This window comes from Pan paniscus, chromosome 9 (assembly GCF_029289425.2).
Source record: "Pan paniscus chromosome 9, NHGRI_mPanPan1-v2.0_pri, whole genome shotgun sequence".
NCBI lineage: Eukaryota > Metazoa > Chordata > Mammalia > Primates > Hominidae > Pan > Pan paniscus.
This window is the reverse complement of record NC_073258.2, coordinates 129,141,069-129,160,425: the sequence shown is the minus strand read 5'-3', so window position 1 is coordinate 129,160,425 and position 19,357 is coordinate 129,141,069. Positions and strand designations below refer to the sequence as shown.

General features: G+C 43.5%; 1 protein-coding gene across 5 annotated transcripts in view; it reads left to right on the top strand.

The window, feature by feature from the left end:
* Positions 1–18,996, top strand: part of ETS1 (ETS proto-oncogene 1, transcription factor) — a 145,497-nt gene extending 126,501 nt beyond the window's left edge. For all 5 annotated transcript variants that reach the window (XM_055095081.2, XM_055095080.2, XM_055095082.2 and 2 more), the window contains 2 exons: positions 14,154–14,272; positions 15,204–18,996. In XM_055095081.2, coding sequence (XP_054951056.1) covers positions 14,154–14,272; positions 15,204–15,419 — 335 coding nt within the window. In that variant the 3' untranslated portion in view covers positions 15,420–18,996. The remainder of the gene's footprint in view (positions 1–14,153; positions 14,273–15,203) is intronic.
* Positions 18,997–19,357: the final 361 nt, after the last annotated feature.

Sequence of the window (19,357 nt, the reverse complement as noted above, 5' to 3'; positions counted from 1 at the left end):
GAAAAGTGAGTATGTGGGCTCACTGTCTCCTTGGATTCAAGATATTTTAAATATCCTTAGACTTGAACTGGATTCTCCTATTGTTGTGGTCTGAATGAAAGTTGGGATTTGTTAGGTATGTGAGGAGCAGCCCACATTTTAGTATTTATTTTTTTCCTGTAATTGATACCTGGTGAACATCTCCTGCCTGTACTGCAGACTCACCCTCTGAGGGTGATCTCACACCCTCATGGTGCCCCCGCCAACCTCATTTAAGATGCATCCTAGGGAATAGGGAAGCGGATGAAATGTGCCCATACAGCCTCACCCACCACCTGAGGCAGTCACTAGAGTGCCTATAAATGGCTGTCTAGCTTTATGCAGACATGTTAAGATGAGCTGAAATTTGCAAAAGTACTTTGGAAAGCAGAAATCATTGTATAGACTTGTTGGCAATACATTTTATTGCTTGTAAAAGTCACACTCACCTTCTCAGGTTCTGCTCAACTTTTCTGTCTGTTCCCTTAAAATTTGATTGCTCCAGAGTATGTTTGGCCACACAGTAGGGGTACACATAGCTCTATGTCTCTATTACTTGGCTTGAACTAAAGGGTGCATGCTTAGATTCTCCAAGCTGGGAAGAGAATCCATCTTCCTGCCATTTCACCAGGAGTCTGGGTCTTTGTCCCTATCACCTCCAAAGGAATACATTTTACTTCTTGATAGGATGTCTTTCTTACTGCACTGTAAGTGTGGAAATCAGTTAGAAACTGAATTTTCACATTCTCTTGCACAGTTACATTCTTCCTCCAAAGATAAGAAAATTACATCAACCTTCACTGGGCTCCCATAGCAACTTGTTAAATTAGGTCAAGATGCGGGGGCAGATAACATGGCTTGAAAGCCTGCCTGTTAGCTGAGTTAAGAATACATCAAATGCAATGTTGGCTTCCGCCAAAATGTACCTTCTTACCTTACTGTGAACTGTTTACGATTATCAAACTGATACCATCAAAAAGCTCCATTTTCTTTTGTTCGAAGATACATTATGAACCCCTTCTAATTACAACGCAGTCCTAGAGAAGTAGCCCAGTGTTTTCTATATACATTTTATAGACCTAAGCAAAACGCTTTCCAAGTCCTTGAAAAACATAGGCATCTCTTCTTCCTCTTGCTTCTCCATTTCAGTAGGTATAGAATAATATAATGGGTTGTCACATAGTAGTCTCTCTTCCTCTCACCCCCTCTAGTCCCATTTCATAGATGATGAAACTGAGGCACAAAAAAATGACTTATTCAAGGCCATGTATGTAATTGCATTCTGCACAGAGGTAGCTTCTGAATTGAATCTTAAGCACCAAATGTCTCACCTGAATAGAAAATCTTTTCTTCATATTAGAGAATGAGAGTACTCCTTGGTTATTGCAGTTGCCTGCCTAGACTGATTAGGACCTTGTCTCCCTCTTGTCACTAATGAACACTATATGTATGTGGGTTAGGGGTATGTGGGAGGGAAGAGAGCTGGCCTTGGCCTCCGTCCAGAATTATTGACCTATAAATCACCTTTATTGAACTTCATTCCAGATTGTCAGACATAGCCACAGATAAGGAGTCCTATCACTTCTGCAGCCGTTGTTGAGCAGGTCTGGTGGTAATGCCCTTATCAATGTCTAGGTGTGTTCGCACTCTTTGATTTGCATTTATGAATGAAGTGGTTTTCTTGTTTTCTAGGAGCCTGAAAAAGGCTAAACCCAAAGCCATTCACTAACTGTAATGAAATTATGTTTTATGGTGTTATGCAGATTTATAAGTAGGCAGTCCTTCAGTTTCCTTAAGGCTAAATTTGGGACTATCTGGAATTCAACTTCCAAATTTTTTTGTGCATGTGAGACATCACACACACACACACACACAAAGGTACTAGTCTTGCAGGAAAAGAAGCCCCAGGCCGGGCGCGGTGGCTCACGCCTGTAATCCCAGCACTTTGGGAGGCCGAGGCAGGCAGATCATGAGGTCAGGAGATCGAGACCATCCTGGCTAACACAGTGAAACCCCGTCTCTACTAAAAATACAAAAAACTAGCTGGGCGTGGTGGTGGGCGCCTGTAGTCCCAGCTACTCGGGAGGCTGAGGCAGGAGAATGCTGTGAACCCAGGAGGCGGAGCTTGCAGTGAGCCGAGATCGCGCCACTGCACTCCAGCCTGGGTGACAGAGCGAGACTCCGTCTCAAAAAAAAAAAAAAAAAAGCCCTGTGCATTCTCCTCTAGGTCCTCTCAAGTTGATTCTGCCCTGAAATAAATCCTCTTCTTGTCATTTCATAGATGACTCTAGAGCCAGTCTAAAGTCACACAATAAGAAAGTCCCAGGGCCAAGTCCAGAACCTTAGAGTTCTGGCTCGTAGTTGAGTTTTAGGGTTCAGTAACCCAAAACTACTGCTAAAACATGTTTTTGAAAATAAACAACTTTACTGCAAAAGGAAGTGCTTCAAAGCCCTTCAATTCAGAATGAAACCTGAGATTTGGCAGCATTAGCTGAAATCACAGTTTTCTGAAGGAAGGCTCGATTGCAAAATAATCTCAATGTATTCAGGTACAAACAACAACTGAGGAAACTTTTGGTATGAGCCTAAGTTAGTGATAAGGAAAGAGTAAAAGCAGGTTACTAGTGCAGTGTGAATTTGTGCTGTGGGCATGTGATTAGGAACAGTGTAGAGCCTTTTATTTTGGGGGGATAACAGGAGCGAAGCTCTGGAATCTAAAGTCTCTCCATGTAAATGCTGTTGTGTAAGACAGTGTGAATTGGCTAAAGTCAGGCCCAGAGAAGTTAGGGCATTTCACTGAGGTCTGCAGGCCAGGCAAAGCTGGGGCTGGCTTCCAGGCTTGCTGAAGCCATCACAGTCTCAATGTAGACCATCCTTGGGCAGTACCTGATTGGATAAGAGGAAAAGAGCTTGGGAATGAGAAGGGCAGAAACAGAGTGTCTTCCCTTTCTTGCTCAGAGGCTGTTGTGATTAACTAGTTGCAGGAAGCTGGCAGCCCCCTCAGCTTAAATAGAGCCTTCCTGTCAGCCAGCAGCTGAGACGCTGGCAGGGATTCCATTCATGGTGCTGGGTTTAGCAGTGGATCCTAAAGGGGTGCCTGGCGTGGACCTGGGGATCTCAGTGGAGTAATAGACTCACATGCTGCTCAGTTATGTGATTGACGGGAAAATACTTTGGAGCACTGAGGAGGAGAATTCCTGGGAAGATTTGAACTGGTTGGGAGGCAAAGCTCTTTTCTATTGCCTGTGAGTAATTCCACTGTTTCTGCCTCCTAACTAATTAGTTTTGTATGAATTTTTCTTAATCATCTGCTACCAGTAGAAAAAGATCACATGGTAAAAAGATTCATCCTCACTATGAACTTTTTTTTTCCTAAATGTCTTTTAAAAAACGTGGAAAGTGGTGATTGCCTATTTCTGTCATGGCTTTCAAAGACCACAACTGGCTGAAGCATCTTAGTGTCTTGATTCAGCTGCGGTAATACCTTGCAAGCAGTCTTTGGACAGAAGGGATCTATTCATACTGTACAATACATCCTGCACCCTGGTGCTGTTTACAACTCTCTGAGGTCTTGAGGGTGCCTGAATTTTGGATACCAGGAGACTCACGGGTTGACCCCTCTGTTCTGGGTATAGCCCACTGCCTGTTTTAGAGGAAGAGTCTCTGAGTCTTAGATTTTTGGGGTCACTGTTTCTTTAATAAAGTCTCACTACAAATAATGGAATTGGGTGGTGACTGTTCTGGAATTCCACTCTGTCTCCAGTTTGAAGCTCCACCTTTGGAGGAAGCAAAATGTTTCCACTGAGCAGAATGCAGCTAGCGTGCTGCTGAGACATCCACACCAGTCTTTATTGCCTTTAAACAACAGGCCTCGGAAACTCCCCATCACCTCTGTTGGGAAAGGCCCTGCCAGGTGTCCCAGATGACCCTGCTTTTGCCCCCTTGGCACTTCTTTCTTTTCTCTGGACGGCCTCCCCTGCTGCAGAGAGTGAGCAGCTGCTGCTCTTTGTAGAGGCTCATTCAAGAGAAGCGCTGCCCTTCCTGTCTCCCTAAAGTGACTTGCATGTGATGCCTGCAGGTTGGAGCACTCATCAGCACCCCATCAGTCACTTGGGGATGCCTGCAGGTAGAGAAGTCCAAGTTAAACACAAGAAAGAGTGGTCATCCCATGCAGTTTTACCAAGGGCAACATTCAGGGGCTATCCCTGTAGAATTCAGAGCATGGAGTCAGGCCCTGCCAGTGAGCAGCTGTGTAACCTTTGGCAAGCTAACATCTCTGTATCTGTTTTCTCATCTGCAAATGGCAGTAATAATAGTTTCTATACCATAGGCTTGTTGTGAGAACTAATGAATTAGTTTATAGAGAGCACTTGGAGCAGTGCTGGGTATACAGGAAGCTAGGCTCTAAGTGCTAGCTGTCACCTCAATTCCATAGTATTCTCCAAACCTTTTATTTTTCCAGTATAATTCTAAGTTCCTTGAGGCCAGGGAACAACGCATTTTACTTATAGAATTGCAGTAATTGCTGGCAGTGTCATGGGGTGTAGCAGGTATTTAATAATAATTAGGTCTTTTCAATTATTTAGCTCAATCCCAGATGTATTAAGTTCCTACTGTGTGCTTAGACTCCTTCATATACACTGACTTTTTAAATCCTTCACCAAATATCACATGAGGAAGTTTCTGTTATGCCCGTTGTATAAATGAGGGAATCGAGACTTTTTTTTTTTTCTTTTTAGAGGAGGAGGTCTAGCCCAATGTTACACAGCAAACAACAAATAAGATGACTTTCAGGGTTTTCACATGTCAGAAAATATTCAAAATACTGTGTGAGTTTGAGTGTGCCGGAAAGCAGGTGCCAAGACATGATTAGATGTGCAAGATGTTTACGGAAGGAGCATCTATGAAGGAAAAAAAGGCAGCGAAGAGAAGGCAGCGGAACCTTCAGACCATGCTGCAGGTCTGGAAGGAGGAGATTTGGGTAGAAAGAGCCCTCAACTGCAGCTCCATTCTAAGAAAACTTTGGCTGGGCCCAGGGGATCTTTGGATCAAGGTCGTCTGCTGGAGGAGCTCTGTGTCTCACAGGGGTGGACCCGCATGCCCTCACCATGCTCAGTCCCTGGCTGGAGCAGTCCCCAGGATGAGGGGTGCTGGTGTGGACATGGTAGAGCCAGTCAATTATGTTCCCTGAAGCAGGAGAGCTGAGTAGAACGGGTAGTGTGACAGCCGCAGGCACCTGAGCTGTAAACATGGCTTGTTGAGACCAGCACAGCTTTTCCATGTGGCAGGACTCAAGACCATGTGTCCCGACACTCTCAGTGGTCCGTGATGGGCTTCTGAGTTCAATGCATGTTGTTGCCTGTAACTCCCCAAACTTTATTGTCTTTTGTATGACTCACCTCTCCCTGAGAGATAATGAGAGTGAAAGTTCTCCTAGAGTGATTGAATGTGAAAGTTTAAACTCTGAAACAAGGATGGGACTTGCTTTGTTGGAGATGCTCACAGGGCACAGGTCTGTGGAGGTGTTTGACATTCAGAGCTGAGGCGGTGGAGTTTCTTATGGAGGCCTCTCAAGGCTAGGTTCTCTGTTCTTTTTTTCTTTAAAGGCGTAGGTAGGACACTTTCAGCTTATCACGTTATGGTGAAACAAAAAGTACTTGTTCCACTACCTCCATGCTGTTGTTAATATTGTGTTTTGCTATTCAACACACTCTGGCTACATTTGAGGAGTGTTCAGAGATTATATGCTGGATAAATGCTTACAAAATTCGGTGTGCAAATGATCACTTAGGATCTAGTTCAACTACCTTCCAAGGATTCTAATATACCTAACTAGTGATTTCTCTCATTCTTGACATGCAGGGAAAACTTAACCCCTAGGATAAAATAAATTCCAGAGATCAAGTTGAGAATCCTACTGAGAAAAGACTATAATCTTCAGACTTCTAAAGTCCTGTTTTCTAACCCTGATCAGTGAACATATCTTTCTTTCTTCTCATTACCTACATACTTAGGAAGATTTTTCTTTGTACATTTATAGTGGCTGGAAAAACCTTTTCTTTGGTTTATAACAAAATTCTTATCCCCTTCCCCCAAATCCAAACCTAACCCATCTCTGGTGACTTCTTAAAAGAACCGGTTACCTAGAAGACATCAGGAGGAAAGAGCTATAAAGAAACCCACTTCCTGACTTGAGCTTCACTGGCTCACTGTCCAAGTTTGTGTCTGAGTGTTAGCTTGAATGTGTTAGACAGAGTTACTGATGGGTTTAGAAGAAAGAGGTGGTTGCATTTGAATAGAGACTGCCCCTTTAAGAGAGGAACAGTCCCCTTTCTCCTGCTGCCGCCCCCACACATGTGTACTTGAGCACTTGCAGGTGTGCAGAGCCAGAGCAAAAACAAAGGTCTTTCCCTCATACCCTAAAAATGTGTAACTGTCTTGTTCTCAGACCCAAGTCAGACTGGCCAAATAAGCCTCACTTAACCCTGTTCCAGGTGGGAGGACTCCACTGGCCAGTTGCCAGCCACCTGGTCTTGCTGTCAAGCCTGTCTTGGGCCCTGATGGCTGGACAAGAGGTTCTGCTTGAACCCCAGTTAATGCTGGTGGGACCCATCTCTTTGGGCCCAAACTATTGGCATTTGTGGGGAACGGTGTTGAACTTACTCTAGGTGAGCTCTATACAATACTTAGGTGAAGAATACTTAGTGAGGGACATGAATAACTAAGGAAAAAGGTGCATCGGGAAAAGAGGATCTAAGTCCATCTGTGGCCAAGATTTCCCTAAACCATATATGCCTGTGATACTTTCACTTGCAAAGCAGTTTGCATCTGCTGTCTCTTTTGGTGCGTGTGCACTTTTAACATAGGAACAAGGATTTCAGAGGCTTCCCTAACTTAAAAAAGTCCTAAATGCTTATTCTCATTGAAAATATTAAAAATTTTTACATTCGTATACTGTAACTTTTTTTTCCTTAACCTCCAACTTTCTACTTTTTCAAAGTTGCCATACGAAGGCCAATTTAATCCTTGGAAGTCTAATTAGATTTTTTCTAGTGCTTTTACAATTTTTTTTAAATGCATCTTTTTTCTTGTTTTTTACTGAAAATTGTTTTTAAAAATATATTTTCTGTTGTTTCATTCTTCTTTGTAATTCCATTATTGTATATTCAGTTGCTCCTAAATTGTTCACCTCTTTAAGTGTCTTTCTCTCTCTCTGTCTATATATATGTATATATGCAGATTTTTGTAATAAGGACTTAATTTACATTTTTATAAAGTAAAGAGAAGCAGAGATTACTATTTCCATTTTAGGGAAGGAAAAAGTAAAGCCCAGAGAGATTAAATGAGTTGCGTAAGATTGCATATGGTGATTCAGGTAAGAACTGATATCAAAGCCTCGTACCCTCAACTCCCTACCCGGGGCTTTCCCACAGGCATCATATATTTTAATTTTATAGGATGCCGTCATCACTCAGTACTCCACTGCCTGACATGTAAAATGGCTTTTATTTTTAAATTGTTTGACACTCCTCCTCCTTTCGTTTTTGATCTAACATGCAAGAGACATGAACTCGGCAGTCAAAGACTGGTTTTAACTGATTTGAGAGCTGTTTTCTCACTCTTTTTCATGGTTAGATACTGGCTATCTCAGCAACAAATACAAGTTTATAGAGTTGTTGTTTGTTCATCATTGTGTTCAGCAAGTATGCTTTCCAAACACCTGTCAGAATGTTCTTTGTTGTTTGAGTTGAATTATTGGAAGTTATATTCCCAATCACTGCCCTTGAGTTATTAGCCACTGATACAGGAACACGTTTATAGAATATACTGACACACAGTGAGTCTTTAAACCAAGGCCGTATTGGCCAGTTATAGAATGTTATACATGGAGTGTGTTAGAGATGAGATAAGATTGGGTCAGGGTGGGGCAAAGAAAATATACAACTCAGAAGAAATGAGAGGCATAGAACTCAGCCAAAATATCAAGCACTCCTGGCCCTTAATCTTCTTAAAATAATTTTCTCAGGGTCTTGATTGCCAGTCAGTCCAGTAATACAGTTTCTTGAGTTATTCATCCTCAGGCAACAAGACTTTGTGCAGCTTCAGGTTGAGCTTGGTCCAGAGGCCAAGAAACTGTCAGGATGTTTACTGTTTTGTCCTTAAACTTAATGGAAATCAGGAGATTTAGGGGCCTTTGTGGATGGTGATTTAGAAGAGGGTTGACAGAAACGGGTGATGCTTGGACTGGGGAGTCACCCACCCCACCCTCAGAGGTGCGTCCTCCTGTGGTAGAATGAAAGGCAGATTGATACACTTGTGAACAGATGGGTCATTTCTGGATTCGAATGTTCTGTTTTTGCCATCATCGTTTGGCTGTGGGTAGAGACACCTGGCTGGAAGGGAGGGGCCAGCAGGCCTGTTCCTCTGTTTTAGGGCCACCTGCCAGATGTGTGCTATCAGGGCAGAGTCAGCCCTATTGCAAGGGTGACCAACCATGAGAGTTTCATAGGTTAAAATAAATGTGGTGTCCTGCCCACACCGAGGTATTTGATTTGACTTTTAGAATAGAGCTAAAGGGATTAGCTTCTTAAAGTAGCAAATTAACTCCCAAAGGACAGGTGGTCATTTTCATTTTTGGGAACACGTTGATGAAATGCAGCCTGAGGGTCACCCATATTGTTTGGCCCCAAATATTGTTTAATAGAGAGAAGCCATTTGAGCGGACTTTCTAATCCTTATGCCTTTCTTCAGAGGAGGTTTGTTTCAGTAATGTAATTTAGAAAATATTTAATGAGTACCTGCTGAAGACAAGCTATCATACCTGGCATTGAGGATATATGGCTCAGTAAGATATAGTCTGTGTTCTCAGGGAGAACATGTCAAATGACACAGTAGTCATTCAACAGCAAAGAATTTTTTGTTTGTTGGTGTTTGTTGGTGAGGCACTGTGCTAGGCTTTGGGTTGAAGCAGTGAAAAAACAAAGTCCTTGTCCTTACAGCATATATTCTAGTGATGGGAGAAATGGACAGAGACCAAACCATTGGGGTGGTCTTGGTGTAAGCCATGTACAATGGAAATATGAGGAGACTGCCTGGGAAGGTGCCTGCCCAGCGTTGACCTCCTTCTGTTTGGAAGAAAACTCCTGTGTTCTCCTCTCAGCGGAGCACAGGTGACAAGAGTGAGAACTTGTGGTTGAAATGGAAATGAGGAAGGAGTAGAAGGAAAAAGTGAAGTTCAACCTGACCCTGTTCACTTGCTGTGAGGATGTCCTTGTCACAGGCAGGCAACTCCCAGACCTGGAAAATGAGAAGAATGATACTGACAAATCGGGAAATGGAAGGGATTTCCATCAAGAGCATGTTACTAACACCTTGTCCTAGCCCATTGCTATATATGTATTTATGCTGCTCAGTTCTCAGCCTCAGGGCAAGGGACCAGAATAGCAGGGGATTTTTAATAACCAGCTCCTCATTGAGACAGATAGTGGGCCTTGCAGCTCCCAGACAAGGAAATATGACCCAAATGAGCAGGAATTTACTTGAAGCTTTACTTTTTTTAAAAAGTGAGATTGTTGCCTTAGATTTGAGGAGCCTTCGGGGTCCCCTTAGGGGGTGAACATCCTTGGTGTGATTTGCTTTGTAGGCTTGGGAGCTCTCCAAGTTCCCACCTGGTATTTCTTCTTCAGAGCTTGTAGCACGTTCTTCAAATCAGACCTGTCAGTGTGTAGTAAGAACTGTCCTCTTCTCCAGAGGCTGAGAAGAACAAAGCAGTAGAAGGAAATTCCCCTGCAGCCGCCTGAGAGGGAGGGTGGAGAGGGAGCAGACAGCAGGGGGTGTGGAGGCTCTGTGCCATGGGAGATGGGTGTGTGGAGTGTGTGTGTGGTGCTCTCCCGCCCGCATGGCTCTGGAAAGAGACCTCCTTCTAACAGGGACCCCTCTGTTGTTGTGGCTCAGAGCTTCGACTTGAGAAGCATACTTTCCCAGTGATGCCACTGGATTCCTGATGTGTGACACTCCCGGGCAGCATCGTGAAGGGTGCTGTTGACTGCCTTGGAGATCCCAGACAGGGACACCATTGTGAGTCACATTGAACATGTGAGCTCCCCTTCCCATGACTGGTGCTATTATTAGTACCGTTTTCTGCTCTAGGGGACAAAGGTCACTGGGACCACAATCCATTTGGGTAGGTGGAAGAGGCTGGGCCCAGGGATAAGGGGGAGTTGCAGGGGGAATGGAGGAAGAGGCTTTACAAGTTTAGGATATGTTGGAGCAAGGGCAAGGGATGGGGCCCTGGAGCCCTGTGGATTTGGGCAGACCTCCGCTAAGCGCACAGAAACACCCTCTAGAAGAGTCGTAACTGGGAGTGCTGGACTCATTCATTGTCTACACCAATATTGGGTGTGAGAACTTCTGATGGGCCTGGATGTGGGTGTCGCTGGTGGATCTGTGTAGCCAGTGTGCCTTCCAACCCCAGAGCTGCCTCTAAGCTTTGGGTTTCCAAGTGGCCCTGAAGTCCCCTCCCAGACCTGAAGTGAGGGTGATGCATTGCTGTGGAAACAGGCTCCTGTATTAGACCATCCACGGGCCCAGCCAGGAACTGCGCCCACCCTGGCCCAGTGTTTCTGGCTGGAAGAACATTTCCATGTCTTTCCTAGTTCTCTTACTCCCCACAACAAAAAGGCAGTTTAGGAGTCAGCAAAAAGGTGCTAGAGGGGACGCTTCAGCGGCCATCATGAACTCCTGTCACTTGGTACAAAAATGTGGGCTTTCTGAAGGGTGAGCCCTGTGTGCACCAGTTAGGCTGGAGTGCGCCTGTGGGGTTTCTCTGCAGGAATCGGGGGAGGGAGCCAGGAACTGACATCTCTGTTATGTTGACTGTCCTATTGTGAAGCCAACGGGAGAGATTTCTTCCCAGTCATATTCCCATTATTTCTTTAGGTATCTGCTTTTCCTGTCTATCCTCCCTCTTTCCTTGGGTGTAAACAGAAAAAAAAAAAAGAGTTAGAGAGCTCTGCACCTAGGACTTGGGCTTCTAGGGCCTGAATTTAATTTTTTTTTCTTTCATTCCTTTTGAACAAAGGAAAAGTCACAATGAGGACAAAAGTCCTCCGACGAGTACTCACCCTGTCCCAGACTCACCGGGTCCCGTACGCTGACATCACAGAGAAAGGGCAGGGCGGGGCATCTACAGCCTATGACTGCTTGACATTTCAGTTTGGAAAATGCACTGGTAGAAAAGGAAAACTAACCATTCCGTCAGAGGGTTCCTCCTCTGGGAGCTGGTGCAAACCACGGGAATTGAAGGTCCCTTCTCTGCATTGTGGCTGCCAAGTCCCAAGGGCAGGAGACTGCAGTGTGCTCCTGGGCCCTGTTCTCCAGCACCGGCAGATGTGCTGACAGCTCCCTGCCAAAGACTCATCCGGGGGAAGGATCTCGATCTTCCCATCCCTTTCCTCGGCTTGGTGTCATGAGACCCCACGCCCCGAAGAGATTTTCAGATAGCGGGAGAGAGGTTCAAAGGTGAACATTGGGAAGGAGAAGCAATGAAGTAATGTAACATAATGGCTACCACAAGAGGATGCTGGAAATATCTCCTGTGGAGGTGGATGCCGTGGCGGGGGCTGGCATGGCCACTGGTGGTCGGATGACTGGGAGAACCACTGGCTATCCCATGTCCTGCAACTGCTGTGAGAAGTGGGGGAGAGAGTTTTTCAAGTCAGGTCCCCTTATCCCTCGGAACACTGCACTCAGTCAGGCAGTTTAGATGCCAGACCTTTGGCCTGGTCCTGTCCAGGGGCAACGTAGCATTGAGATGAAGAACTTGGGGATGGGCTACGTGGGTTCCAGTCCCGGCTACTCCACTGCTGATCTAAATGGCCTTGCAGTGTGTCAGTTTTCTCTGCTGTGAAGTGGTAGAAACAAATAGCACAACAGTTGCATCCACCCCAAAGAATTATTGGGAGGAATGAAGGAAACGAGTGTAGAGCGTCACTCACAGTGTCTGCGGCGTAGTAGGTGCACCGTCAAGCATAGCACTCATTAGTTTTTCTCTGTCACGGTCTAAGGCAACCCCCTCTCCTCCGAGGCTTCCTTTACATAGCTTTGGGATAGAATGGTTTTCTTCATGTCTCTCTTCAGTCTCTATAGTTATCATGAGTTTCTCCAAGAAACCTATTCTGTGACCAGGGCTCTGGCAGCTGCATTTCTTGAGAGCGATTTGCTGTTTTACCTCTTTGTGCCTGTTAGGATGGCTTCTCAGTGGATTCCTCTGAGAATGTCACGGTTAGTTTTGTGAGCCCAGGCAGAAAACAAGTAGCTCATGACTTTAGGCAACTCCCAAGAAACCTGCAAATGTCCCTGAGTTGAATACGAAACGGTTTTTATTGAATGAAAGTAGAAACAGAGGAAGCTACGGCTTTATCAGTGCGGCCCTCTGGGCTGTTGTTCGAATGTTACTTTACTTTATAGGCATTCACTGAGCCATTTTATTGTGGAATACATGCAAGGTATTTCTTGCAAGATGGTTTTAAAGAGCTAATGGTCCATTCTCAGAAAGAGGAGGTAGAGCTATTTCATGTTTTCATATTTAGCGTGGCAAGTGCTGAGAGGAGCCTTGGAAACCACCATTAGGAAGTTGTTACTGGAGGAGGACTTCCTTTGGCTGCGGGATGATAGCTTGTGTCAGTAGCTGTTTCTTTACTTCATTGGAGGTTGCCCTGGTCCTTTGAGTCTAAAGGCCTGGGTACTAGACCCAGAACCACCATTTCGCTAACCGTGGCTCAGAGCAAAGTCACAGTACTTTGCTGAGCACTTTTTCTGCACCATTAGAAAGGAAGCCGTAAGACCACTTGTGCCTCTCCTTACAGCAGAGGGTTGGGTGTGGATTTTAGGAGCAAGCACAACGATGCATGTGAAAATGTCTTGTAGAAATATGAGATACAACAAGACATTACCCTTATGGATTATGAAGGCAATTTCTTTTTTAGATTGAGAGGGAACCTAAAGTTTGTTTCCTGTTAAATCTCAGTTTACTTTGGATCAGACAAATTTGCAACTCCGGTGAAAAATTAGAGCCTTAGTGAGCAAAGCTTTCCTGTATGAGCTGGCGCTTCCTGGGCTGTATCCAGAGACATGGACTGGGTCTTTCCCAGTCCCGCTCTGCCCAGTTTGTTTATGTTATAAGGGGCAGTGTAGACATGTAACAAGAAGCATGGACTTTTGAACCCCTATTTGTCTCTCCACCGACACCTATAAATTAAGAATCACTGGTGGCATTGTCATTTCAGATGAGAAAAGTATCCTCAAAGGAAATTGGTGTGATATAAACCTTTTAGCATAGAATAAATTGACTGTCAGAGTGTTGATGGCTAAGACAGAGAAGTGTGTGTGTGTGTGTGTGTGTGTGTGTGTGTCTAATTTAGAATATACTGAACCTATGCAGAATTTCTGACAGTCCTCATCTGACCCCTGAGGATTTCCTGGGTGGCACGTTAATTCCTCAAATAGTAATGATGCTTTTTTTTTTCCTTTGGGTGCTTTCCTGTAAGTGGACTGGAAGGGCAGGGTGGTGGCAGTGGAGAGAAATATTATGACTGAACAGATATTTAACATCTATTTCCTTGTAAGAGGGCCGGAGGATAGTGATCCTTCTTACTCACAAATCAGGGGCCACAGGCTCCCTACTACAGAGCAGTGCTTATGAGCCATAACTTGTGTTTGGAACTGGCAAAGACATTCATTCCTTCGTTAATATGTTTCTTACTTCTGAAGGCAAAAATAATGACTTAGTTTTTGAAGGTGTAAAAGATTATGCTGCCTTAGAATATCCCAGAGGATAGGCACAGTGTTCTCTTTCTAGAATTTGTTTAGCAATAAAAATGAACCGATCCTTAAGTTAATCAAAATAAAGCACTTGACACATTTTCTTCCATGCTTTTGTTTTATAGGGAGGCCTTTGTCTTTTCTATCTGTTCGAGCTCATAACACTTCCTCCGACATTGCACTGTCTGTTGCCTTCATTTTCTCCTGGCTGGATGGGCTGAGAGAAGAGGGATGTGGGAGTGTCGTGTGTGGGGATTAGCTGCCTAGAGTGCTGAAGATCTGGTGTAATGATTCACAATGGCTTGTGTTTCTAGGCAGTGGACCAATCCAGCTGTGGCAGTTTCTTCTGGAATTACTCACTGATAAATCCTGTCAGTCTTTTATCAGCTGGACAGGAGATGGCTGGGAATTCAAACTTTCTGACCCAGATGAGGTAAGGAAGGAGGGGCTTGCGAGTACCGTGTTGAGGAAGGATGAGAGAGAACTCCTGGAAGGGGTGGCGTGGGCCTGAATGACGTGTTCCAGGATTGGGATTCCCAGCTCTGCCACTTGCCACCCGGAGCAAGCTAGGTAGCCTGTCTGAGCTCCAGGTTCATTATTTGGAAAACAGAGAAATGATCTATGTTACCCCATTTGTCTTACAGGATTAGCTGATAGAAGGCATTAACGTGCCTGGCAGTAGGTCAGTTATCACCCATAGAGCTGCCTCCTGTGACTTAGCCTCTTCCTAGCCCGGTGGCCCTGTGAGTGTGAAAGGTGCCAGACAGTTCAAGAGGCCTTGGGAGATTGGCTCATTAGTTTCTTATTTCATTACCACATGTTTATGGAGTAGTGGTTCCGTGCCATGCCCAATTCTGAGGATAAAAAACAATGAACAGGAGAGACAACATCTTTGTTCTGGCAGACATGAGAAACTATTTGTGCCCTGGTATGGAAAAAAAACACTTCCTGTTGATGAAAGGCAGGTATGATTGCAGCTCAGCTCCTCCGCTTCACACTTCCCTGTTAGATTTCATGCTTGCAAAGCAAGGAGATTTTACTAATAATATGCGGAAAGAGGAGAATGTATAGTGTGGCTTTTTGTTTGTTTTTTAAAGTCACATATTTAATCCTAGTTCAGGGTCACTGTGTTTTCATCAACTTAAAGAATCATTGGGACTCCCATCCTTGCCCAACCCATGAAAAATGGAATTCAGGAGATAGGCCAGAAAAATATTTTCTATATCTACATGAATCTCAAATCATCTTACTTGAGCATCATGGGTCACCATGAATGGGTATAGCATAGGCATAGAAACATATATATTTGGCCTGTCTTGTAGATTTTTGCCTTCTCCTCCTTTATTTTTCTTTTTAAATTTCAGGTGGCCAGGAGATGGGGAAAGAGGAAAAACAAACCTAAGATGAATTATGAGAAACTGAGCCGTGGCCTACGCTACTATTACGACAAAAACATCATCCACAAGACAGCGGGGAAACGCTACGTGTACCGCTTCGTGTGTGACCTGCAGAGCCTGCTGGGGTACACCCCTGAGGAGCTGCACGCCATGCTGGACGTCAAGCCAGATGCCGACGAGTGATGGCACTGAAGGGGCTGGGGAAACCCTGCTGAGACCTTCCAAGGACAGCCGTGTTGGTTGGACTCTGAATTTTGAATTGTTATTCTATTTTTTATTTTCCAGAACTCATTTTTTACCTTCAGGGGTGGGAGCTAAGTCAGTTGCAGCTGTAATCAATTGTGCGCAGTTGGGAAAGGAAAGCCAGGACTTGTGGGGTGGGTGGGACCAGAAATTCTTGAGCAAATTTTCAGGAGAGGGAGAAGGGCCTTCTCAGAAGCTTGAAGGCTCTGGCTTAACAGAGAAAGAGACTAATGTGTCCAATCATTTTTAAAAATCATCCATGAAAAAGTGTCTTGAGTTGTGGACCCATTAGCAAGTGACATTGTCACATCAGAACTCATGAAACTGATGTAAGGCAATTAATTTGCTTCTGTTTTTAGGTCTGGGAGGGCAAAAAAGAGGTGGGTGGGATGAAACATGTTTTGGGGGGGGATGCACTGAAAATCTGAGAACTATTTACCTATCACTCTAGTTTTGAAACAAAGATGGACTTCAGTGGGGAGGGGCCAAAACCATTGTTGTGTTAAAATTTATTTTATTAAATTTTGTGCCAGTATTTTTTTTCTTAAAAATCGTCTTAAGCTCTAAGGTGGTCTCAGTATTGCAATATCATGTAAGTTTGTTTTTATTTGCCGGCTGAGGATTCTGTCACAATGAAAGAAAACTGTTTATATAGACCCCATTGGAAAAGCAAAACGCTCTCACTGAGATCAGGGATCCCAAATTCATGGGACTTATATAAGAAGGACAATTAATGCTGATTTGGGTACAGGGGAATTATGTGTGTGAATGTCATCTACAATTAAAAAAAAATTAGCACATCCCTTTACTTACTTGTTATTAGTGGATTCTCGGGGTTTGGACTTAATGTTGAGCTAAGAAGCATTAAGTCTTTGAACTGAATGTATTTTGCATCCCTGGTTTTGGACGACAGTAAACGTAGGAGCACTGTTGAAGTCCTGGAAGGGAGATCGAAGGAGGAAGATTGACTTGGTTCTTTCTTAGTCCTATATCTGTAGCATAGATGACTTGGAATAAAAGCTGTATGCATGGGCATTACCCCTCAGGTCCTAAGAAATAAGTCCTGAATGCATGTCGTTCCAAACTAACACTCTGTAATTTTTCTTTCATGTCTTATTTTCCAAGAATCCTCCATTTTTTGCACCCCCTCACCGCCAACTCTGTTATTCAGTAGAGAGAAGTGTACGGCTTTCTGATTGGTGAGTGAAAAAGTAACTTGAGACACGACCTAAGTTGAAGAGTTTAGACTTGCTGAGTTTTAGAAGTGATGGAAATTAAGAGAACATTTCAATAAAATGTGACTTGGCTGTCTTTGGAAGAGAAGTGCAAGGCTTTCCTTTGAAGAATTTAAATTAGTCCGGTAGGATGTCAGGTGAGACTGTGTATGCAAAATGAATGGCACAGGTGATGCTAGGGCCTCTTGCTTGGGTCTGATGTCTTGGCACAGGGTAAGTGAAGGTTAATTCCAGAAGAGAGGAATGACTTGAAGGCAAAGGAAACAAAGGAAGGAGGTTCAGTGAGGAAAATAAGGTTGTCCATGAGATTTGAATAGATTTTTAGTCCCCCCAAGGTTTAAATACAAACATAGTCAAGCAAGGTAGTCATCTTTCTGCTGGTTGTGAGGGGGAATCTGAAAATGGAGTTTTAGAGGAAAAGTCAACATCTAACTAGTGAGGAAAAGTGCCTAATACAATTAGAATCTCCCTCACTCTATAGTTGCCCAGTTGAAAGGATAAGGAGGAGGGGTGGCTTTTATGGACTTCCATGAGAGAAGGAAAGAAATATTTCAGGTAAGCTTCTCAGGGCTGGCCCTTTTTGGGATTTGGATGAGAAATTGGAAGTACTAACTACTTTCTAGCATATCTTTAAGAAAATTGATTGTTATTTACTCCCAGATCCTCTTGCACACCCAGAATTATCAGGAAGATAGCTCTGTGATTCATGAGTGTCCCCATACTGATGAATTGGAGCATCCATATGGAAAGCAAAGGCAGAATTATCCCAGCTGTATTATTTTGATCTTTTGGATGCAGGTGCCTTAATGAAGCTCTCAAAATATTTTAGGAGCTGCTCAGGGAGTGTTGGGTGGAACTGTTTGGACTACATTGTTTTCTCTTAGATTATGTGATTTTTGTTGGGCACTGGCAAAAGGTGTGTGTGTGAATGTGTGCATGTGTGTGAATGTTGTGTGTGTGTGTGTGTGTGTGTGTGTTTGCAGACATGCAAAACTGCAGCTGAAATAATACCTGAGATTTCTAGGTAAGTCTTTCCACATTTCAATAATGGGTAAGAGTAGAACCAGGGCCGGGTATCAATTATTGCTTGCTGTTTGCAACCAGGCATAAAATCACTTTCTCAAATCATCCACCGTTCCTATTAAATTTATGCTGGAAACTCTCCTTCTGTGAGTATAACTCTTGCAGTTCCTATAGCAGATAAGATATAAGAAAGTGCCTCCTAGTGCTCCTCCGCCCGCTTGTTTGCTAAAATTCCCTTTCTCTCTAAGTCCACCATTTTCAAGATTTGTAGATAGTGTATTAGTTAAGACAGCTTTGTCGATCTGGCCAGATGTTTTTTCTCCTTTGTCCAAAGGCCAGAGACCATCCCAGGAAGAGTGGTGGGTGGTTTATACACTGGAACTGTTGCGTTTATGCTTTTTAAAAACACATGTTAACTTCAGAGGAAGGATGGGCAAATCTGGTCTAGCTGGGTGAAACCCTTATTTTCCCAGAGATGCCTTAACCTTTGTTGGTTTTGGCTTTAGGGTTCAGAGTCACTTTTGTTCCCTTCTCCATTCTGGAGAGGGACTTCCCCTACATAGAGCCCTGATTTTTGTGGCCGTGGGGATTGGAGGTAGCATTCAAAGATCAGATGTGCTTTTCCTCACTTTGGAGATGAACACTCTGGGTTTTACAGCATTAACCTGCCTAACCTTCATGGTGAGAAATACACCATCTCTCTTCTAGTCATGCTGTGCATGCCGCTTACTCTGTTGGGGTCTATATAAATTTGTTGAACTCTTACCTACATTCCAAAGAAGTTTCAAGGAACCATAAATATATGTATACATATACATATATAAAATATATATATTAAAATAAAATTATCAGGAATACTGCCTCAGTTATTGAACTTTTTTTTAAGAATACTTTTTTTTAAGCTGAGAAGTATAGGGATGAAAAAGATGTTATATTGTGTTTGACTATTTTCCAACTTGTATTTTCATATAATTTATATTTTTTAAAAGCTGAAAATTTAGAAGCAAGATGAAAAAAAGGAAAAGCAGGTGCTTTTTAAAAATCAGAACTGAGGTAGCTTAGAGATGTAGCGATGTAAGTGTCGATGTTTTTTTTAAAAAAAAATGCAAAAAAATTCTTATGGCGGAGTTTTTTGTTTGTTTATTTTAGTAGCTGATGCTGGCACATCATTTTGCTGGAGAGTTTTTTATATACTGTAGCCTGATTTCATATTGTATTTTAAACTGTGTGAAATTAAAAACAAAGAATTTCATTCATAATGCTGTGGCTTTGGCTTGATTCTTTCTTGTCTGGATCATGTATTAAAGCAGGACAAATCAACCAACCAGAGGCAAGCACAGAGGGATGCAGTTTAGTCTTTCTGATCTCACTAGCTCAGGACCATTGGAGATAAAGATTTCCTAATAAGGTGAGAAATGTAACAGGAATATAGGGAAGTCATCGAACATCCCAATCTTTGAATATATTGTGTCATCCTTTGTGGAATGTCCCTGGCCTTGTCAGACCTCATTTCTTCATGTCCGAAGGACTAAGAGCCATGTGAAGGAAACGTTTAATGACTCAACAGATAAACATTTGATTTCAGCTAGGTACCGTTCCTGATATGAATACAGAAAGTTG